The sequence below is a fragment of the Ambystoma mexicanum genome, chromosome 5p (assembly GCF_040938575.1).
Source record: "Ambystoma mexicanum isolate Mex_15411 chromosome 5p, UKY_AmexF1_1, whole genome shotgun sequence".
Lineage (NCBI taxonomy): Eukaryota > Metazoa > Chordata > Amphibia > Caudata > Ambystomatidae > Ambystoma > Ambystoma mexicanum.
Genome location: NC_090930.1, coordinates 759,777,184 through 759,801,077, shown reverse-complemented (window position 1 = coordinate 759,801,077; position 23,894 = coordinate 759,777,184). Strand labels below are relative to the sequence as shown.

Sequence of the window (23,894 nt, the reverse complement as noted above, 5' to 3'; positions counted from 1 at the left end):
TAAAATTTGAAATCTCTTAACCATATCCTCCACCTTGGTCCCAAGTTGCTTGTATCACGCAGCTGAAATGCGTGAGGTAGGTGAAGCATCTGAGTTTCGCCACCTGATCTAAGAGTGGGACCCGAGGTCCCTCCTCCAGATTTTGAAGCGACCTCGTCTCCAGACATCTTGTGGGCTTAGCTGCACTCAAGTTAATATTGTAACATTTTGTGTAGGTTTGGGGAGTGGTGCTCGCTTATTCTGCCTTGTCTATGGCACTTCTTCCCTTGCCTTTATAGCAAGGTGGTTCAATCACAGGGTCGAAATTAATTAATGTTTTTCTCTGTACTGTACTGTGAGAGAGAGGGGAGGGGCAGCTCTCTGGGGACTTCCTTTGTTTTAGGCCTGTATTGCCCTAGGCCCAGTCCCGGTATGCTGTAATGCAGAAAGCGTTTTTTTTTTTTTCAAAAATAAAAATGTTTCCCTCTGGATTCTTTTCTCTCTCCCCTCGGTACTTCCTCTCCTCACAGTAGTCTGCTGCTCTTTCTGACACCGTGGAGGTGCACTGACGCGCGTTACATATGCCCGACAACACCCTCTGTGTTCCTCTACTCAGGCAAAGCAGCTGTTTGTGCGTGGCCTCCCGAGCGCCAGGCTTGTTCCTCACAGCTCTTCGGGTGCGCGCCTTCTCTCAGGGCAAGGGTTCTTCTCACCGCCTCATCGCCAATGTCAACCCGTGGTCGTCCCGCGCTGAGGGACTCTCAAGCGGGTGGCTTAGCTTATTCAGTGTATAATAATAAGGCGCGATGGAGGCAAAACCTTCCTCTTTATTCGCAAGCCAATCATCAGTAGCTGACACGCCCTCCTCCAGGTGCCACCCCCCCCCCCATCCCTCTATGCCAACACCATTCCCCAAAAATTGAAATATGGCCTGAACATTGGCCATCCCTCACAATGATGAGGGCGGGCTTCATGCCCTTATCACAACATGACAGACATAGAAGTCTCTTTTTTTTTAAATTGTGATTTGGTTTCATATAATACAACCTTACACAAATACAAAATACTTATTACATAACATCAAAGTGAATTGTTTTATGTCGTGGGCTGTCACAGTCAACTTTAGTAAATGAAGCAGTGGATGCTAATCGTGTTATTTCTTTGGGGGAAAGGATACAGCGGGCCTTGTTTTGGAAGTCCCGATGCTTTATTCACTATTGCCTTTGGCAAAACTAAAAACGCTAAATCGAATCAATACATTCTGTCAATTGATTCTTTCCTCCCCCTCAAAAGATGGTAGCAGGGAGCAAAAAACGCTGATAGTCTCGGCGCCATGTTCGAAAAAACATCATAATATATTGAGAGCGTGGCCACCGGTTCTTCAGGGTCTAAACGGAAGACAGTCGACGCGCCTACCATGTTAGGGTCAGGCATTGCTTTAGTCGATTGGTGTGATTGTGACGCGGACCCTCCTGACGGCATTTCCTATAGAACAATAATGTGTATTGGTGTGCCTGACCCCTACATGTCCGCGGTTGTGACTTGGACCCTCCCCTATGCTGACTGCTGCGACGTGCAGTGCTCGGGATTCAAGACGTTCTAGGCAAGTTTGCTCGGGACAAGCGGCTGCCCCAACTAAGAGCCGGTTTTTGTCCAGCTTGCCTGGCGTTGTGACCGGTGTACACACACGGCCCCTGTATACCCTGCTTGGTGACGCCTGAGCCTCGCCCATAGGATCTGTAGCGCCCCTGGCGGAGGCAAAGAGCCGCAGTCCGAAGTTGGGAAGTTTTGACTGCTCTCTAGCTGTGATGAGCGGGAGGAGGCGGCGGTATTAAAATCCGGTGCTTCCTAGGAGACCAGAGTCAGGAGGGAGATCTACCCGGCTTCAGCCACGGTTCTTCGCTACTTAACCACCCGAAATGGACTATCTACAAGAGCAGGTGCAGCAGAAGGACGTGGGCCGCCGGCTGCAAGTGGGGCCGGAGCTGCTGGAATTTGTGTGTGATTCGCGACGGTCTTCAGACTTGGAGCAGGACAAGCAACGTCTGGACAAGGTCATCGACGAGCTCACTGGATGGGTGAGCTCCAGCAACTACAAGGTGAGGGGGGCTGCACACTGGGATTAATACGATTGGCGGGGGGCACGATAATGGAATTAGGGTCTAGGACCATAGCGCACTGTCCGATGCAATGAAGCGATCATTAGGTGACAGTAGAGTGGTAAAATGAATGCTTTAGGGCAGCAGAGGCATCCCTGGACCGCTCATTTGCTGTATGATTATCCTCAAGTCAAGTCTCGATCATCCTTGAAGCAGAATGTATAAACCTGCAGGCATTGGCACTCCAGGATACTTCAGCTCGATCTAGGTGGGGCGTTCACGTCTGGTTGATTGGCAGAATGGGCACTTTTCCAAAGCTATCCCATCGTTCTTATTTAGCGCATGGTACTTGATTTGTTTATTGTAAGGGCGGTGCGAGATGCGTATGACGGACCACCGATTGTCTGCATTGCCTCAGCAATACGTTTAATGCAAGTCACGCCTACTTGCTTGTCATTACTTTCTACCTTGTGTTGACTTTTGAGCTAAACTAACTGGCATGCATTAGCTCCGTCAGAGGTGTTGTCTACTGACTTCTCTAAATAGAATGTTGAAAATGTCATCTGAGAATCCGTTCCGAGAGCCTGGCGCTTGGATATTAAGTACTATATCTTTAAACTTTAATTTAAACTATTGGGTTCCGGTCTGTTTTTCTCACTTCATTACTATTATTCACCAATCTGCAGCACTTACCTGTAACTGCTAGAACTCCCACCTTATGGCAGCACCTAGATTCTACGCGATAACCTAGAATCCACCTGCCAACCTCAGCCTTGCAAAAGTTTACCAGACTTGTACTTATGTCTTCCTGTTAAGGATTTATTATAATTTCACCGAACGCCTGTAACTCAAGATGCTGTAGCAAAAGCATCACCCACGTAGTGATTTCGGATCTTAGATACTACTGTTAAAGAGCACTGCTTCCTATCGTAACTCCATCCCGTGCTGTCTAAATCTCATTTATCGGTATTGCTGGTAATATCCTTCCAAGTGCTTCGAAGTGAATCATACCTTTTCCTGCAATTTTGTGCCTTTACAAAACTTCAAACAAATATGTGAAGTTCAATTATTACCTTAACCTATGATTATCAATTGGGGCCTTTGTATTGCCCCCGAATAACAGTAAAGTTCTCATTGGGTTAAGAAAACTGTCAAATGGTATCCTGGTGAAATGTTATGTTGTGTTACTCTAGAGAAAATGCAGCAGTTAGTGGGAGACGGGTGTAGGCGAGCACATCAATACACTTTTTGTTTATTACTTTTTAAATCCGTCAGCCCCAGCTTACCTGGGGTCCTAAATCACTCTTTCTGTGCCTCTGTAGGCAGGTATATCTGCAAATAGAATGGACATCTTCCAATCTGGGTTTCGGGAAAGGTTTGGGTCTGTGCTGAATGGCATACTCCGAACTTTTCTGATATGATACACTTAGAAATCCTGTACTTTATTTTTTTTTAATTAATTTTTTATTGATTTTTCAAGACCACAAAAGAGCTTATGCATTTAGTGTAGGTTGGGGCGCAGGCCCGTAACAACTTCAAAACATTAAGGCAACACAAGACTTTGGTGCATTCTCCACCCTTTCCTCGAGGCTCAGTGTCTGCTTTTCAAGATTCACATCTTTGGGCAGTGCCCTCCGGGACTGTGGCAGTCCAAGTGTAGTCGACTCTCCTGAGTCCTTTACAATGTGTTTTACGCAAAAGATAGTTTCCGGCCGGGTGTAGAGTTCCAGTTATCATCTGGACACGTCCTCTGTGTTGGCAATCGCCTCTATCAATTGCAGCCAGTCTATGGGCCTCCTTACACGGACGGCGGTAAGGGTTAACGGTCACCGTTAATGGCAACGGTTACTGTTAACCCTTACCGCCGTACTACGAGGTCCCTTTGCGGGTTGGAGGAATTAACGCCTGCTTCTTGCAGGCGTTAAAAACCAACCCGCTAAGGGACCTCGGAGCTAATTACGGCACCGCAAAATTGCGGTGCCGTAATTAGCGCCTTCCCCATTCCCATAGAGCCCTATGGGGAAGAAATGGGAATGGTGAAGGGCAATGGAGGAAGGGGGATTTACCGCCCCTCCAACCTTGGAATGGGGCGGTAAATCCCCTTTCCGCCAAGGCGGTGCCGGTAATTTACCGGCATGGTCCAGGGTGCTAATAGCACCCTGGATTACCGCCTTCCGTGTAATGAGGCCCTATTTCTATCTGTGCACTTGAACCATGTATTGCGGCCGTTAGTCTATCCATAAAGTAGATGTCCTTGGCCACTGCCACCCATTCCCTTTTTGTAGGGAGGGCCACTCTTTTCCCGGTTCTGGCTCGCGCCGCCCCAGCTGCCAGCAAAAGAGTGTGTGTAAGGTCCGGTAATTTCTCCCAGCGCTCATCCCTTTGTTGTAAGCCAAATATAATCAAGATGGGGTCTAGTGGGTAGTCCCCCCCCCCCCCCTCCCCCGCCTCCCTGATCCAGCTAAGCACCTCCTACCAATAAGTTTGGACTTTTTGGCAGGTCCACCACATATGCCAATAGTCAGCTTTACCCCCGCATCCATGCCAACACGCTGTGACAACATCCGGGAAAATCTTTGAGAGGGTGATCGGGTCATATTGCCACCTGTGGAGGAGTTTGATGGCATGGGTTTTATATTGGCAGGAGATCAACGTCTTGAAGGCCCTGGTACAAAGTCTTTCCCCAATGGCGCAGCCCAGGTCCCTTTCCCATTTCCTTCTGAGGCCCCCAGTTGTTCCCTCCAGGGAGATCAAAAGGGCTTGATACAGGAGTGAGATGAGCCCCTTCATTTCTGTATGGGAATCTAGAATCTTTTTCTACCGGGGTGAGCTTCCTTTGTATACATTCCTTCAGTTTTGGCTTCATTAGGATTCCCTTGAGCCTAAGGTATAGGAGAGGTGAGAGTCTACCAATTCACAGTGCCTCCTCAAGTTCCTGGATAGTTATGAACAAATCCTCCCTCACCAGCTGACCAACCCTGCATAGCCCCGCGTCAAACCAGGGTTGGTAGTGTTCATGGCCTGGAATCTCTTCTAGGACTGGTGTGGACCAGATGTGACTTAGTGGGGAGGGCCATGTAGTCACTTTCTCCCTGTTTCCCTTCCCTGCTAAAGCCTTCCACATGGTTCCCAGGATTGGGTGGTCCCTGATCCTTCTCGGGAGCTTTTTTAGTGGGACCCATAACCATTTGCCTACAGTGATGGGGCTTAGGAAGGAGTTCTCAATGTAGACCCATTGCTTATTGGGGTCCTCTCTAAGGTGAGGGGCTAAAACTCTTAAGTTGGGTTGCCCTGTGGTAGACCTCAAGATCTGGGAGACCCTCTTTCTTTGGGGAGGGTGAGGGTCTCATACCCTATTCTGGGTTTCCGGCCTTGCCATATGAACTTCAGTATGCGCCTCCTGGCTTCTCTTAGGTGTATTGTGGGGGCCTCCAGGGGAAGCATCTGGAAGAGGTACAGTACTCCGGGGAGCAGGTTCATCTTTATCGCGTTTATTCTACCCATCCACGAGATTTGCCCCTTCCCCAGCCTTCCATTTCCCTGAATAATTTTTCAAACAGAGGGGGGTAGTTTGCCTGGCTCAGGTCCTCACTCGGTCTTACAATATGAATTCCCAGGTATTTTATCCCATCAACACAGACTTGGAGGCCTAGAGAGGACAATTCCGATAAGCACCTGTCGTCATCTGAAGCAAATGGAAAGATCATCGACTTGCCCACGTTGACCTTGAAGCCGGAGAAATGGCCGAACCGCTCGATTTATCTGCAAAGCGGCCGGGTTTGATCATGTGGGTTCCCTTAGGTGGAGCAGGATATCATCTGTATAAAGGCCCAGTTTTGTACGTCGTCGTGGAATTTATAGAGCGGTCAAGTGCATTTTGACAATGTCAATAGAGCAAAACTCCCCAGGGTGCGATTGGACAAAACTGGGTCATTAATTAGAGAAATCCCCAAATTTGACGGCATACGCCAGAGGTGTATACTATCACCAATGCTTTTCTATTTATAAATCTCAGCAGTGCTTCAGATAAGATTTTGAAGTGGGAGTAACATACTCCCTATTTCCTTTTTAAAGTTGTGAGTAAAATAGTTAATCCCATTCACAAGGAGTATTTTATAAGCAAGTACATTTTTTTTTTTAAATTATTTTTTTACTGGAAAATGCATTTTTTAAAAAATATTTCTTTGTGCTTCGTTATTCATGCACATTAAAAGTTACATGTTTACCTCGAGCAGTAATACTAGTTGTTTGTTCTACTTGCACTACTGGTCCAAGCATATCAATGGAGCTCCATGGGTGCAAACTGGGGCACAATGTCCTACATATGTTTAAACAATTTTGGGGTATTTTGTTACTCCCAGTTTTAATATTTTGTTACTATTTGGCTATTTTTAGCGAGTAAAAGTGGCCAATACATCTCTTTTCTGTCGGGCTGCAGCGCAGACATTCTTTCCTTTCGGCTAGAGACTAATTCTTTTGCATCTTAAATTGGTTCTATCACGCTACATTTCTTGGCAAATGACGACCTGATACTTATTGATAAAACCTCAATGTGTCTTCCACAAGCAAGTTGAATGCACTTGAAGTATTGTAGCTATAATGATTTAGTTATCAACAAGCAAAGATGAAGATTCTTAAAATAAGTACAGCCAGAAAATAGTCGTCCTTTGTCTGAAAAATGTGTGTGTTCAGATTGGAAACCATTAAGGGATTAGTTTACTTGAGGTTTCCTGTATGCAGTTAAACTAATGTGTCTGAGATGTATAAAAACCTGAGGTCAAATGAAATATTTTAATTTTTTTTACCTAAGTGATTAGTTTCGATTGCAAATATGGACATTTTACAATTACATAATCCTATATTTAAGTTAAGGTGACACCGTCCATGCTTTACGGTGCAGAGTTCCTTTCTCTTAAAATCTCTTTTTGGGATCATATTGAGGGTGTGATATAGAGGAAGGATTTGGACCTTCCAAACTCCACCCCTGTGGTTGTCATTCGATTTGAAATGGGATTTTTGTGCCTGGTACCCAGGATTAAAAGGCAACACTTTTTACTTTACTGTAAAATCTGGGATTGACCCACTAATTATCTTTTTCCACTATTCTAAAATACAATACTTCAAGGGCACTCTCAGATTCTATTAGATTGGGTAAATGACCTGTGATTCTATATTGGGTGCTGTTAACGTGTCCAGAGACTGCCTAATAATAAAAGATCTCTTGAGGGTAAGGAAAGCACTTTGCGCCATGGATTGGTGCTTCACCTGTAATCTAATGCCCAACCTATAAAATGTTTGGGAATCTGCATTTGGAAGAAAAGTGCAATACATTCCCACTATATTTAATCATATGTCCATTAATGTTAAATATATCTAACTATATGAGAATAAGATTGAACCTCCACCCAACATACAAGATCATTGGGTGTACAATGAAGGTGGATTACCATTTGCGTGCACCTGCAGACTTTGTCACAATTTTACATCATATTGAAAGTCTGGAACATTAGTTTTTAGAATGTACTGCGCTTGATGAGAGAAATGCAATTTTGTGCACGTTTTGTTTGATATTGCCTCCTTGAAGTCTTTATGCTTCTGGTATAGGATATTGAATGGTAACTATTATTGCTGCTTTACATTTTGTTTCACCATTCTTACAATTTGTGCTGCTTCATTGTTCTTAAAATTCTTTGCACATGCTTTTTTTCTATTTTAAAATCTGCTAGATATTTGATGTATTATAATTATTTGGGTGTGTTATGTTGCCAAGTAGACTGCTGACACTTGGTACTTTATCATAAAAACCTTTTATTGAAAGGTACGGTTGCATACATAAGACGACCCCCAGCAGGAGATTTACAACCGTCCTCCTTCAGTCAACCATCTCATCTCACTCAGCACCCTAGAACTCTCCCCATGCAATACAGTTCTAATGTAACTACGGGTGACAGAAGGCAATATGATGCATAGACTAAACACTTTAAAGGCTGACAGGCATGACATGTAAATATCAAGCACAGGCTGTAAGTGTGTAATGTGATGATGAATGCCTATCCTAACGGGGTGTATATATGTATTTAGTCATTTTCTATGTATTTTGCTTAATCTGTTAAGATTGTGGTGTGAAAAGGTTAAATGTTAAACTATAACACACTCATAAATAAGGTGTTGTATTGAGGCATCACTCCAATGTGTGTTTAATACTTTATTAGACTTGCTATAAAACCCTGTGTCTCCTTCCCTCTTCAACCATCCGATAACCCTTCCCGAATCGCCATAAATTTCATAATCCATGTCACCCACATAAATTCCATTCCTCTTGAACTACATGCACCACACATCCCCTTCCCTCACAATTATTACTGTAAATACATTGTGACCATTGCATCTATGATCCTCAACTTTTTAAACACTAGTACATAAAATCACTTAAAAGCCTTGAAGCTCCTGAGGGAGGAAATACTCTCGTTCTTTTCCTTATTTGAACATTTCCTTGCTAATCTTTGGTTTCTCTTCGTGGCTCTTCCAGTGTTCCATTTGTCTCCGCCTATCTGACTGTTTTTGCTTTCACAAAGCGCCCGGTTATGTTACACAGCCCCCAATGCACTGAATGAAAACCCTGGACACTGGAGAGCAATTATTCACCCAGACACCCAACTGCACTGCTAAATGGCTCTTAACGGCCTCTTTGTTCATACCATCGACAAGAACAATAAATGAATGGATAAATGCATCAAAAATACTAAATGTATAAGTGAATGCTATACATGCAAAGAATAAAAGAAGTCTAAATAAAATGCATCACAGTTGACAAAGCAGCAAAAACTATCCTCATCTCCCCAGAAGTCACTGAAAAGCCCAAAAACAGTCGAGGAGAGAGATCTCGGCATCAACGGGCCTCAAACGATGCGTCCATCCTCCAAGTGAAGCTTTCTCCCTGGCAGTCTCTTCGCTCTTTGTTTTAAGCCCTTTGCATTTGCGGGGTGGCACCTTATAGACCCTTTTGGCTCTCGAAGTTTGTATTCGTTGGCAGCTCTCATGGGTCCCCAGCCGGAGTGACCCATGGTAACCTTCAAGGAGCAGAACTCTTCTCTCTCTCAAAAATGCATGAAAAACAACTCCATGCCTCACACTCAGTTTTGACAATGTCCATGGTAACGTTATCGGGTACCATCCGGCACCGGCTTATTCTAGCCTATTCGTGCACCTTTTTCTCAAAGCGTCCTTGGATGACCATTGCTAACTAACATATGCAATGAATAACGTTGAAAACCTGTTTACCAGGTGAATAATCTGAGGAACAGGTTTTCAACGTTCATCAGCAGAATAGTTTACACCAAGTGCAGATTCCACTGAGACCTGAAGCCAAATGTCCACTATTTTATTATTTATTTATTCGTGCGTTTGTAAATACAGCACACATTGCTGATTTTCATGTGTGCCAACCAATAGATTAAAAATGAATAATGCAAATAACAAAATACCCAATATTTTGTTAGATTAAAAATGTGTTTGCTGCCAGTCGTTGGTCAATGTCGCGGCGGCCTATCTTGTTTGGGCCAAATAAGCAGTGCGCTGTTGTCTTTCAGCCGGAGGGTCACGATAGTGTATGGGAAGAAAGGTCTCTAGGACCCTCCCACCCCCCACCCCCCTACATCCCTCACCTGATTGGGGCCTATGACTCGCCGCATGCATCTATGCACCTGGGCCCGGGATGCGAGATGGCTGCGGGTTGACGCATGGGGCTGCACGGCTCATCCCGTAGCATGATACAGACTGAAGGCGAGCGTCCCCCAGATAGCACGATCCTCCCCGTCTATGAGAGACAATAATGGACTCTCCCAAGATGGGAATAAGGCCAAGACAAAGTGCGGGTGAGCTTCAATGGGAGTTTATCAATCAGAATAGGGCATGCAAAGGACTCTGCAAACTCCGAGAGCGCTCTGTCTGACAATAGCAAAGACAGGCGTATATATTTACAAAAAGCATCATAAGAACCTACATGCTATAGGCGGCACAAGTTAGAGGGGATTGGGTGGCGACAACTAACTATAGGTGCTGCTGCGATGTGGTTTGCCGTGGTCGGTGGACGTCCTTGGTTACCCTTGTGGGCTGGGCTGGGCCGGGCAGGTCAGCTGGGCTCATCCGGGTGGTGGTGTTGTGCCAGCCGTGACCAGTGTCAGTGATGAACGTCTTTCCTGGCTTTCTGCCCTAAGGCCACGCACACCGCAGTCATTCAACATTGCAATATTATCTTCCCCCGGTAAATCTTCCAATAGGTTCTTCTACAGGTTACTGCAACACAGGAGGAATGTACCTAGAGTAGGGTCTTTTGGTGATTCATCAATACATGGTTACCATCGTCCTGTTGACCGGGTATCATAGGTCGCGAGGTTGGGTTTCGGGGCACGGGACAGGCTGCCGAGTTATCATGTCTTGTTAGAAGTCATTATGAATGTGTTCCTGTAGTGTTGCTATAATATTGGGTGTCCTAATTTTACAAGGGCCATTAACCTAAGGTGAGCCGGTGGGTCGTGGAGCCTAAGAAAGGGTGCCTTTGGATCCGTGTTTTAAGGCCGGGGTTTACTGCTGGGTTGTAAATAATTCAGGTGGCAGGCCGTGGCCTTGGGTGCTGCGGGGGAATGTGGATGTGTGAAGCGGCTCCAGCCGAATTGGGGGAGGTGGAGCAGAGCAGCACATGCCTCTGCTTTTTCGTCTGGCAGGCTTCAATGGGAGACGGGGGGGGGAATGGCCTTGCATATGCTCACAAAGGTATTTTCCTCGTGTGTTGCAGATTTAAGTGGAAGAGACATAAACATTCACATAATATACAATACTCATTGAGTCTTTTCAAGGCTTATGTTATTGACATTGTTAGTGCCTTTCACATGGTCATTTCAAATGCGTTACCTCTACGCTAAGTATTTAACAACCACAACATTTTGTTAAATTTCTATGCATGTGCGGTAAGCGAGGTAGTAGTAAGGTTGGTGGAGCATGCAGGAACAACCCGCTAATAAGACTGATGGCAGTGACACCTAGTGAGCTTGGACATACATATCGTGCATTTTCGTGCACCACTTACATGAGCTCCCAATAGGGTTGTATTTGTCTTCCTTTGCACTCTAGCAGCATTAGTTCAGTTATGGCATGGGACCTTGGGGTGAAGTCTTCTCGGCGAAACACTTAACATAAGAACCCCCGGGACACTTTTACTATTTGCGCATAGCTACAGGGATGTGGGTACTTCATCCCGAATGTCATATAAGCACACATTCTGCCATCTTAATGGAGGTTACAGGTTTTTAGTCAGAAAGGACAGGGAGAGAAAAGTTTCATCACAGGTGGTTTGCTCATTAGTATTTGGGGACTCTGCTTTTGTCAGGGGACCATTTTACAGTTCTTTTCCACCCCGGCCCTGCTGGCCGGGTCATACTGGGAACAGCGATACACTGTGGAAGGTGAAATGTTACAGTGTTGGTATCTAACACTAGCTCATGTCCGTCTGTTCGTGGGAACGGGCTCTCAGCGGATCTGCCAGAGAGCTGCGGCCACAGGGATGAGTGAAACTCTCCAAGAGTGGGGGCCGCGCTGTGGTGCACAGGGCTCAAACCATCTTTATTTCACAAAATGGTTTCCAGGGCCTAGCTAAATACAGCATGTTTGGTCAATGTCTTAAGCCAGTGGCTCACCCACCACCTGGGCCCTGGTGGCAGGGGGAACCCCTGATGAGCCATGGACTTCACAGGGGGTAGAGGATGCAGGGGAGGGGGGGGTCTCTTGGACCAATCCTCCCATACAAGACTCCATTTTGTGATACACACAGACTCCATTTTGAACATAATCTAGGCCTCAGTGGCACAAGCGGCCTGCAGGGCTGTAGCTCTCCCCACCTGACCACGCACAGTGAGCCCCGGCACTCCCCTCACCCTCCTCCCCTTGGCGGCTCAGCTGAAGGCCTGTTCTCACGGGAGACTAGGCGACAACAAGCTACATTACAAAGACTGTATCTTTCACCTTCCGCAGTACATCATTGACCTAACTATGACCGGACCAAAGCTGGTATCTGAGAAAAACAAAGCTACCTCTATAAAACTTGTCCTGTCCTCACAGACCCCCACATCTATAATATATGCTGTGAATAACCCCCAATCCCGTTCCCCGTTTGAAGTGCCATTATGCTAAGCCCGTGTGCCACCCAGTTTCACCCATGCTACTAAGCCATCTGTAAGGACGATAAATTAGTCTCAAGCCCATGTGATTGATTGTTCATATTGAAATAAGGCGGCCCTCATCACCCACACGTGAAGTTATAAAATATATATATTTGAACCTGCCATTACTAATCAAGGATTATTGTTGCTGCACGATATTTGAAAGCCATGTGTGATATCCATATGACCTCTGATTTCCTGAACATATACAAGTTTATAAGTAGACAGTGTTGCAATATGTATGGGTTTTTGAGGTAATGTCGACCATATTAATTGAGTGTCTTTTGAAGTATTTGTTTGTTCTTTGAGCATTATGTTACACAAATCAGATTATAAGCAGAATGTTGTGCAGACTCTTTCCTATGCTAATATATACGCCAACCTGTTTCTACATCATTTTTTTTAATGATCGCTTTTCTTGTGTGTCTCGCACCCAGATGTAAAACCTTAGCCCTGTGAATCATGTGATGCTAACAAGACCTTTGTTGATGGAAGTTATTTTGTAAATAGGGTACTCATGAAAGACGAAAATGTGTAACACATATAATGTTCATAAGCTCACATGATCTCTGATATATACATATATGTAATCATACTGGCATGATCCCGTCTCTCATTTATAATGATGTGCATGCAACCCTATAACGTAGACGTGCGAGAAGCCACAGGGCCATCTCTCCCTTATCCTGCAGAACCGCATACTCGGGGCCCCCCACCCTCACTCCCCCCTCAGGCTGGGCTAACAATTGAAGGCCCTTGTTTATAATACAGATGTACCTCCTCGCCTTCCTGCTGAACCCGCACAATGGATTTGCCTTCCCACATGCCCCGACACACGATGCCACCATAATACCACTTTGTACTTCCTTGCTCTGGTTAAAAGAATTATATATGTGCCCCCTGACCAATAGTATTCTAGTGCACCCCAACCTCGACTGACCATGGTGGCAGTTTATTCACTCTTGTACTAACATACTATAAAGATGTCTCCTACTAAATCTAACAAAGCAGAATGATAAATGTATCCTGACACATGCCCCCTGATAAGGCACCTGGACTCATGAAGCTGCCCCTTTTTGAACCATTTTTTTTTTTTTTTTTTTTTTAATGATCCATTGGGAGCACCTAGAGTTATGTGCTATTTCTCTTATGTTGTTAGATTAACAACTTGTAGGATTTATAAGACAGTTTGAAGCAGAAGGTAACAATGAATGTGTATGTGTGGCCACAAGGGCAAAATGCTGGTGCAGCAAGATGTATCAACTCAGCTCCTGACCTGGTACTCCACCCCGATGAGCCCAGCTGGACCCACAAGCATCATCACGACACCATGCAGAATCTCACAAAACAGGAGCGCCGACCCTACAGAATCTATGTCTATTCCCCTTAGCCCAATCTCATCGATTCATGTAATCCCTAGTTCCCACGTCATAGGTGACGTGTATTTGTAACAAAATGTAGATGTTTGCTGATGTTTGGCAGAGCGCTCTCGGAGTTTGCAGAGTTCTCTGCTTGCCCTATATTGCTTTAGATAAACTTTTTGACTTCACCCGCACTTGGTCTCATTCCCATCTGGGGTGTGTCCATCATTGACTCTCATTGTGGATTTTAAATGCCTTTTTGGGGAATGCTCACTTTCATTAGTATATACAATCCAAATGTGGAAGAAAAAAGAAAAAGTGAGTCCCAACAATATCTGTGGAGAGAGTTCACAGAGGCCTGTCACCTGAGGGGTAAAAAACGGAATTGACAAGTGTTTTCCATGATAAAAAATTGAGGGCAACATTCCCCCCACGTGCTTATATTGTTTCTCCCCATATGTTGGTCTTGACTTCGCGACAGCGCTTAAATTCAGAGCCATGCTTCAAACTGTGGGCCTTTGTGTGATTTCCAGGTCATAGTTATACATCTCTGGGTTAGTATACAAGATAGATCCATACATTTACAGTCCTGTTTATGCTTACTCAATCTTGGGTATGCTCCTAGTATCCATTCAAGCGGGTTCCATTTGAATATTTTGATTCCTGCTCTTTCACAGGTCTGTTTGATTCGGGACCAAAAACACTGTATCACCCCGCACTCCCAGAACATATGCACTAGGTGAGCGTTATCTTGACCACACCAGGGACAATTGTAGAGTGCGTCTTTTTTAAATTTGGCCACTCTGGAAGGGGTCATGTACGTGCAATGAAGCACGTTCACCTGTATGAGCCTAAATCTAGCATTGCACAATACATTTTTGACAAAGCCCAGCACCCACTGCTTGTTAGTGTTTTCTAGCCCCAAGTCCGCCTTGCAGTGTGTCTTCAATTTGGTGAGCTTAATGTTTGTACCGTATAGGAGACACCTATGCAACCTGGACACAGGCCTCCGGTCATCTTCTAAGTCATACATTAATGTCATAAGGGGATTCGGTTGTTGCTCAGCAGACCAGTCAGTGCATCACAAAAGTGGTAGTCGTTCATTAGAATTAAAGCATGCCGTTAGTTCTGTATGCTGTTCTGTTCTGATAGAATCATAACGGTGATAGCTGAATCACCTGTGACCCATATATTTTATTAGGTATTGAAATCCATAAAGCGAGAAGACTATATCTGTGAAACAATAACGTACTATTTCATCATAGTCTCATTTTTCAGACTTCTACATGAGTTTTATTTCATGTTCCTCAGCATGTTGGTTGTAAAACAGTCAAGGTACGGGGGAAATACAGATTGACTCTCAGTGCCTCCGATTTAGAGTAGTTCACCTGGAAGCCCGCTACTCATTCAAAGTCCTCCAATTCGGTCAGAACGGCGGCTACAGAAGTTTGGCAGTTGGTGATGGAGATCATCACATAGTTGGCATACAAAGAGCTATTGAACTGCTCCCCGTTAACGTTCAGCCCACTAATTTTGTTTTTGGATCGTGTCATTTGGGCAAATGGTTCCATGATCAGGACATAGATCGGTGGGGAGAGCGGGCAGCCCTGCCTTGTCCCACACATGAGTGGGATCGGGATAGAGGTTTTTTGGTTAAGTCACAGTGATGTTTTTGGGGCTTTGTAGTTAGCTAGTAACCTTCTTCAGAATGAGGGGCCGAATTGGAATGCCTCCAGTGTGAGCCGCATAAAGTTCCAGTCCACCCTGTCAAAGGCTTTGGTGGCATCCAGGGTCAGAACTGCCATGCCCCGTCGGTCTTGAGTCGCTACTTCCATGAGATTAAGTGCTCGGCGGATGTTGTCTGCAGTGCTCCTCGCTCTGATGAATCCTGCCTGGGTTTGGTCTATGATAGATGGTAGGACCCGGGCCAACCTGTTCGCCTAGACTTTTGTATGCGTTCGCGTCTACATTAAGAAGGGATATCGGCCTATACAATGAACAGTCCTTTGGGTCTTTGCCTGGTTTCAGAAGCATGATTGTGGTAGACTCCTGCATAGATGGGGGTATAGACTATGTATCCCGGAAGGAGTTGAAAAGCTCTGTCAGTGGGCTTAGGAGCAGGGGGCGAAAGAGTTTGTGGAATTTAGGTGGGAAATTGTCCGGGCCCGGGGGCCCTGGGCTTCAGGGACTTTAGTGTTTCTTCTACTTCTTCGGTTGTGATTGGGTCTTCTAGAGCGGTTCTGTCCATTTCTGAGCGCTGGCTATAAATTGTTCCTGGAGAGCCAGTGGGCGGGGGACAGAGGTCAGGGTGTTTGCTAGTTGGGTCGCTGCTATTTGTAGTTTGGCATCTTCCACATATCGAGTTGTGCCTTTCAGGTCCTTCAGGGCGATGATATGGTTTTGTCGGCAGGCTCTGGCCAATTTGCTCACTAGGTATCTGTTAGCTTTATTGCCATTTAGATAATAGCACTGTTTTGTCCTACTCGGGGACTGCACCGTGTCCTCTGCGTAGTGAGCCTCCAGTTTTGTGCGGGCTAACCTTACCAGTTTGGCCACTTTGGGTGACCATCTCTTCTTCCGGATTGAGTCTGCTTTGGCCATCTCCCTTTCTAGCTGGTCCCTTCTTATGGCTCACCTCTTCCTATATGCGGCGGCTTGACCTATCAGCTCTCCTCTGATTACGGCTTTCATGGCCTCCCATCTTGCGGCGGTAGAGATGAGGTCGGGGAGGTTCTCCTTGAAATAGTTCTTGATCGCTTTAGATATAGCGTTGTGGACCGCCATGTCATGTAACTCGGTTCGTATAGGGACCATCTGCATCTTTCAGGGGGGTCCGGGTCAAAGATCCTTGCGGTGAGAAGGATTGGGGGAGAATGGCATTTTTAATATATGAATGTCTAAATAAAGGCACAGCTACAGCAAAGTCCCCCTCACCCCCTCCCCCACCCCTAAATGTTTATCCCATTGCCATGTAAAACTCCATAAAGAGGCCCGACTTGTCTAGCTCCTTTCCACCAGCTATTGGGGGCATGGCCTTGTTTTAGAAGGACACATATAGGACTCTGGAAACCCAAAACATGGAGCAACCCTGTCAGGATTTAGAACATTTATGTGTATGATCTGATTGTGTATAGGCGCTATATAAATAATGTGTTTCAAAGCGCTTCAAGGCAAGGGAGGAAACAAGGGAAAATGCAATGACATTCTTACAGGCCATGAACAATAAGGATGTGAAATTAACTATCTTACTCGGCCTGACGACATTTCAGATAGTGCAAGAGGAGCTAAGACATAGATAAGGAAGGGACGGGGAGAGCGGGAAGGAAATGGAAACAGACAGGCGACTACTGTACTAGGCACAAATTTCTGGTAGAGCCGGAGAAAAATAAAAGGTGAGGGAGAGGGGTGCAGAAAGGGAGGGGAGGAACAAAACCAGTGACTATCGTACTAGGCCTGACAACATTTTAGATAGTGCTGGTGGGGTTGGGGGGGTGGAGGAGGAAATAAAACAAGTAAGGGGGAGGAGACAGACGGGTTCCTATCATACTACGTCCAGGGACAATTCTGATAGAGTAAGTGCATGGAAGAAAGTAAGGGGAGGAGGGGAAGAGATAGGAAAAGGGAGAGGAGAGAACAGAGAGTAAGCAGTCAAAAAGAGTGGAGAAGCAAGAGGGGAGAGCGAATACAATTGCAGAAGTCAATAGTAACACAAAATGTTGCAAGCCAGGATACAAGATGAAGATGGGAACAGAATGATTGAGGGCCACCATGAGTACAAGATGCAAAGGAAGTCAAGCATGAGAGTTGAATAAGGGTTACACACCGTGAATCAATGACGCACCATGAATCAATGAAGTCCATAAGTCAAATCCAGCATTGGGCACAAGACGTTGATGGTGAAACCAGAATGTATCGGGACAGACTCCTGCAGAGGTAAAATGTAGGGGGAGAGGGAGCAGGGTAGAAGAATCGAGCAAAACCGGCAACACCTGTGTGCGAGAAGGCTGGGGGGCACACAGGAACATCACGGGGGGGACTAGAGGGGGTGGGGATGGTCTGTGAGGACAGCAGGGGTAACGCATGTTGGTGCATGCTTACCTGCTGTCTGAGCAGGGGGTCGGGCCTTGGGTCCTCCTGGTCCGAATAGGAATTGCCCTTTCCTTCATCAGCCCTTCGCTTCGTATGCTTGGGCGAAAGACGTCCTTGATCCAAGAGTTAACAGCAGGAAAGAGGTAGGGCTAAGCAGGTGGGTGGCACTTAGGCCAGGTGACCTAGATCCACTTGCACCTGCTCCCCATTTGCAAAGGAAAAGAGGCTGGAGGGCTCCTTAAGTAGGGAAAAAGAGCAGCAACCTGGAAGGCACCAATTGGGCGGGGCTTGCTAATTGGGGAAAAGGAGCGGCAACCTGGAAGGCACCAGGTGGGCGAGGCTTGGGCCAGATGACCTAGATCCGCTTGCACCTGCTCTCCAGGCAGCAATTGTTTTTTGAAATCTGAAGCTTCAAAAAGAATGCAATAATTCCAATGTACTGAATGTTTGCAGTTTGGTTTTCTAACACTCGAGATTTCAAGCAGAAACTTGAAAAATTAGTTAAATGAACTCCAGTCTGGTCGTTGTGTGCTATAATGCTGCGCCAAAGATCCAACTTAATTACAGACCAATGGCAACCAAGCATTACTAGCTTAACTCATTTCAAAAACAGGCCCAGAGCTTAGTGCGTGTCTGGCCTCACAGAGCTGAGAAGCAGAAATGACCGTTCACATCTGCATGTTTGTATGGAAAGAGTAGTAAAAAAGAAAGCTTGGCTTCTCCGAAGATTTTCTAGTGAAATTACTCTACTGAACCTGCTGGGGGGCCTTTAAAGCAGCTCTTCTGGGCAGTGAAAAGAAAACAATACTACCCAAAAAGTATGATATTCCTGTCCTTGTAGATGATTTCTCAGGTGATCTGGTGGGGTGGGGATGGTGCCAAAGCTTTGGCCTAGGCTCTCTGATCGCTCCTTGAGATTCTATAGGAAGTGGGCTACACCTCTGGTGTATTGATAACACTGGTAGAGAGGCACTTTGGTTTTCTTTTCTGCCTCCGTTTGGGATTTAATTGTGGATCAGTGAAATGGGATTGGCTGGGTTTTTCAAAGGCAGATTGCCATGGTCATCCTTTAAGTGCCATGTTCTGTTAACTGCTTGATTTCTGTGAGAGACCTAATTTGAGTGAATGCCAGACATATTAACCACAGATCGTGTACTCTAGTGCTGTATCACTGACAGCTAGCTGCATGGTTAAGCAGGGGGAAATGTTTCAAATGTATTCGCTAGACATCTAGCAGTGTTTGGTTGCACGGAAGTGTTTTAAAATCACTTTCTTTTACATTGCATTTTTCGCTCTGGTAGCCCTTTTGATTGCATCTTAAGAACTTGATCTATCTTGACAATGAAGGGAGCTCCCCGCCTTGCTTCCAAATCATCCCACTGTTAATGAATAGCCGGCTACACTTATATTTCCTCTGACAGCATGAGCTGCATTTCTTGAACTGCTCCTCATCACAAGGGCGCGCTATTAAAGGATAGTTCCGGGACTTTTTTTTTATTGTCCCTACGGTTCGGCCATGTGTTTTTAAGCATAAATCGGTAGATCGTATAAAACTTTCCTATGGACCTTACCCGACTTTTCGTCCATTAACGCACTCGAAATCAGCTGCCATTTTGTGATAATCCTATCACTTTCCGCATCGCCCTGGCTGACCTGCTTTTGCGGCACCAAATCAAATCCCCCGCCCCTGAGCCTGACATCAGCAGACGCGCACCGCCCATTTCCCAACGCCAAAACACGTTTCGTGTCAACAATCGCTGCGCCTCAGCTAATGAAGTGTCGCCATGGAAATGGCAGGACGCCTCTTTCCTCAATAAGTATAAACACACCGTTTCACAACACACAGCAGCCGATTTCCGATTCCATTCCTCTCTCTGTGTTACTTTGAGTATTCTGTGACTCGTTTCTGTGCGCTGGTCAGCTACCTTCGCCACTTCTAGGCCTTGTGAACACCTGTACCATCTCTGTAAATTATTTTACTTTCTTTACCACACAATGGCTACAATAATGCCGTATCTGTACGAGCCCGAGTACACCGAGGAGGAACTACTGGAAAGGCAAGCACGCGAAAACGATGGGGATTCGGACAGCAGTTGGGAGGACCAGTCAACGGATGAAGAGCCTGGACCAAGTCGCATGGACGGCGTCTCCACCTGGTGCACGTGCAATCGGTGCGAGCTAATGCCAACTGAGGAGAACTGCTGCTGCCGTGAAAATTCCGGGTGCTTGGCCTACATTTCGGAAGGCGAGCCAAGTCCGCAATGCATCACCGTGCTGCCAGAGTTCAGGGAAGCGTGCCTCTCACGGACCGTGTTGAGGATGATGATGGTGCTTATACACGAACTTCGCGGCACTGTTCATCCGCGTAATCCGAGTAACGAGTAAGTATACTCTGGTTGTGATGTCAGTGATGCCACTACTATTGCATGGTCGTCTCCCACATATAAAATTACATCTACATATCATTCGAACACATGTAAATTGGTTCCATTGCATCTTTCTTTTTCACAGGTGGTACAGGCTGGTGGCCTATCGTTGCTTCACTTGGTGGCTTCACGGGAGGCTCGGACACCGCGTTCGGAGAGTAATACCTGCCTGTGCGGTACTTGCCATTAGACATTTCCCCAGCGACAGTGGACAATACCGCGGATTTTCCCTGGATGTGCTGCAACCGGAACTTTACAATGTGTAATGTTTATTATTTATGTTCAATTGAAATTAATATCTAAAATAAAACCCAACATATATTTTAACAATGGTTGTTTTGATTTGATTTGATTTGGTATTTATAAACTCACCCCCCTGCCTTCCATGTACCAGATCCTGCAGCCTGCCTCTTACATGCAGTTAGATGGCCTCTCCTTGGTGAGGCCCTGCGGCAAACGAGTCTTGTCTTCACGACCAGCGCCCCAATCCACCCCCGCCCTATCAAAGGCAGTTCGCACCGGGGTACTTGCGCTGGCAAGTGGAGCTGTCGGGGAGCGATAAAGGCCAAAAGGTGCCAAAGACCATGTACACTTCAAAGTGGTCTATAGAGCATGGGTTGTTGTTCCCATGTCTACCTCCAGACCCTGTGTCTCCTGCCAAGCATCCCCCCCTCACGCTGGACGCCCCCCTGCAATCCACATAATGCCACCACATATACACGTCATTCATTCACAAACACACCCCTGTTTCGAATTCTTTATAACCCCCTTCTGATTTCGAATGAGAACTTCTTTGCGCTTTGCTAGTCAACCCGTGAAGGTGCTGGTTATCTGCTCTTCGTCTCTGTGAACTTCCGTGACCACTTCGAGCAAACTCGCCAGTTTGCAACCTGTGAACTGCTCCCTGTTCTACGACAAGAAACTACTCTGATCCCTGCATCTAACTGTTTGTTCGTCAAGGTAAGGCCATGTACCATAATCATTTTGCGTCCAATTTTTAAATGTATATCTATTTGCTAGTAGTCATAAAATTGCATCCATGTTTTCTTTTCGTTCAAGACACTACATGCAAGGAACTAGTCACATGTTCTGACTTTAGTCAAATTATTTTTCTATTTTTTTTAAGTTATTCATATACTTATCCACATGTGAATAACGTGTATAGTTCCAAGAACCTAAACGAACCTTGCATTGGACCTTTTATGTGTCATTTAATTTTTTAACACATTGGTATTCATTGAGAATTGTTGATCCTTACTTTTCAGAACTTTCCACAATGCCTGCCTGTTCCATTGGCGGTTGCCCTTCTAAGACCCATAATAAATCTGAAGGTACTATAATGCATGTTTTCCCTAAGACAATAGATCAGATAAGAGAATGGGTTAGATATTGCGGATATCCACCGTCTGAGCTTGAAAGTAGAGTCCTAGAAGTCTTTGCGGACAAGAGGGGTGATCGATACCGCATCTGCAGCAGGCACTTTAGCTCAGACATGTACTCCACATCATTGCTAATAAAGAACACACCGCGAGCAAGGCGAAAATTGCTCCCAACCGCTATTCCCACTCTATTCGTCCACATCCCTCCACTGGTGAGTCAAGTTTACGGATCTAGCTCTCGGCCTTGCGGTAGTGTGTATCAATAGCTAACAATAATTTCCCCATTTATGTATCCACTCAAAATGAAGGCGGAAGATTCTCCACCCGTGTCGTTATTGCAGTCATCAGCCACTTCAAGCGCCTATCGGGTAATCTTACTTAGCTATTCTGCCACTGACTTGTTTTAGGCATGTAAATCAATACTTTTAATTTATCGTGTAATTATTTTACCTAATGGTACACCATAGTACTCGTCCTCTAAAATAATGCAAGTACTGTCTTTCAGGGAGATGCTGAGGAGTCCAACGCATTGACGACAACCGTTGATGTCACTCAGATGCTCGAGGTACTTTTCCGGACAGTTCCATCGATGGAGATCATCAGATCTTGCATTCTTGTAGCGTGATTGTTACACACAATGTTTCTTTCGTTTTTAGCCATTGATATGTCCTTCTGTCGTCGCCCTCCTATGTGTCTTCTTTTTTCAATATTGTGTTCATTACTAATGAAAGTCCTATGTTTCAGGGAGTCGATGGAGCATTAGTCCAAGAAGAAGGGGGAGCATGCAGTTACGGGTCGGCGCAACAGCTTGCAGAAGTGTGCACCGCAGTTACATCGTCCCTTGATGTTCTTATGCATTTCGAGGTATGGATACTGACAGTTCGATCAAGCGAAATCATATGACGTGATTACATCCGCTATACTTCCTTCTTTATTAACGCAAGTACTATGTTTCAGGGAGATGACGGAGCTTCTTCTACAAGAACATCACCCCTAGTAGTCGATGCAGATCTCTGGGTGGTGACACTTCCAACGATCGAGCAAATCGAATCATATTTAAATGTCCATTATTTATTTTTGACAACTGATCATTTGTGCATGTCTATTCAGATTTGCCGTTGACGCCTGCACAAAGTTTATGTTCTTTCCATACTAATGCAATTACTGTGTTTCAGGGAGTTGCTGAAGCGTCATCTTCAATAATATCATCAATGGAAGTCTATGCGGAGCCCGAGGTATGGATCTTGACAGTTCCATCTAACTAGATCAACAATGCCTGAATAATTGTCGTTAGAATGTTCTACACAATGCGTTGATTCGTGTTTTGCTATTGAGATGTACGTGGGTATTGGTCCCCAAGTACATTTTGTGTTTTCAATATTATTATACATACTAATGAAAGTTCTATGTTTCAGGGAGTCGATGGAGCGTCAGTGAGTGATGTGCTTATCGTGAAAATATAGTCGTTGCATCGCAAGAGGAATTGGAGACATGCACACACGAGTCGGAGCAACAGCGTCCAGATGTTGAAGTTCGAGGCAAGAAAGTTTCAAAGAAAAGAAAGCAAAAGAAGGTTAGTGTCCCGGTCACTATATTATGTTGTTTTTCACTGTTAATAGTTCAATACTGTAAGTTGTGTTTAAACTGAACATCCCTTTTCCAATCTGTCCTCTAGTTGCGAGTGGGTGTACGAACTAGATCTACACAGACAGTGAAGCGAACGAGAGATGTTGCTTGTCAAACCTTTTGGCAGGGACTTGAGACTGGAGATGCATCGTGCCAATGGGAAGAATATGAAGTGATTGACAACGGAGCTATACCACATCAGCCATTGATAGTGAATGTCCTCCTGGTAGTTCGGATGCAGTCAGAGATCAATTCACAGAATCCACACCCGCAAAAACTAAGACCGCGAGAAAGTTGAAGAAATTGTTTTTTTCTCCCATCGCCGGTGAAGGAACAGATGTTTCAATGGAAGAGAATGTAATGGACGACAATGAAACGCCATCAATATCACTGAACATAGCGGAAGATGATATCAGAGATTCTACCTTTCATGTGAGTGACATGTCCTCAACGTTACAGGCCGAACCAGCTGGGATGCAGAGTGACAGTATAAGGAAAGAGGCCAAATTCATTGTATTCGATAGTTGTTTGATATTATTATTCGGATGAAATGTGGGCATTCGGTTGGTGGGGAAGTATGTGGGGAGCCATTGATTAATGTGACTTGTGTAATTCGAGGCACTAACCTTAAAATACATGCACCTGTACAAAATATCATCCTTTCTCATGGTCTGCACAACCCATGCTGGGGCAACTGCCAGCAGGCAATCTACTTTGTGCA

The 23,894-nt window shown here is 45.4% G+C and overlaps 1 protein-coding gene across 27 annotated transcripts in view; it reads left to right on the top strand.

The window, feature by feature from the left end:
* Positions 1-1,523: 1,523 nt before the first annotated feature.
* Positions 1,524-23,894, top strand: part of CLASP2 (cytoplasmic linker associated protein 2) — a 2,478,243-nt gene continuing 2,455,872 nt past the window's right edge. For 9 of the 27 annotated variants that reach the window (XM_069613157.1, XM_069613154.1, XM_069613155.1 and 6 more), the window contains exon 1: positions 1,525-2,078. In XM_069613157.1, coding sequence (XP_069469258.1) covers positions 1,899-2,078 — 180 coding nt within the window. In that variant the 5' untranslated portion in view covers positions 1,525-1,898. Of the gene's footprint in view, positions 2,079-23,894 lie in introns of all 27 variants that reach the window. The other 18 variants (XM_069613171.1, XM_069613162.1, XM_069613161.1 and 15 more) reach the window with 4 other exon arrangements.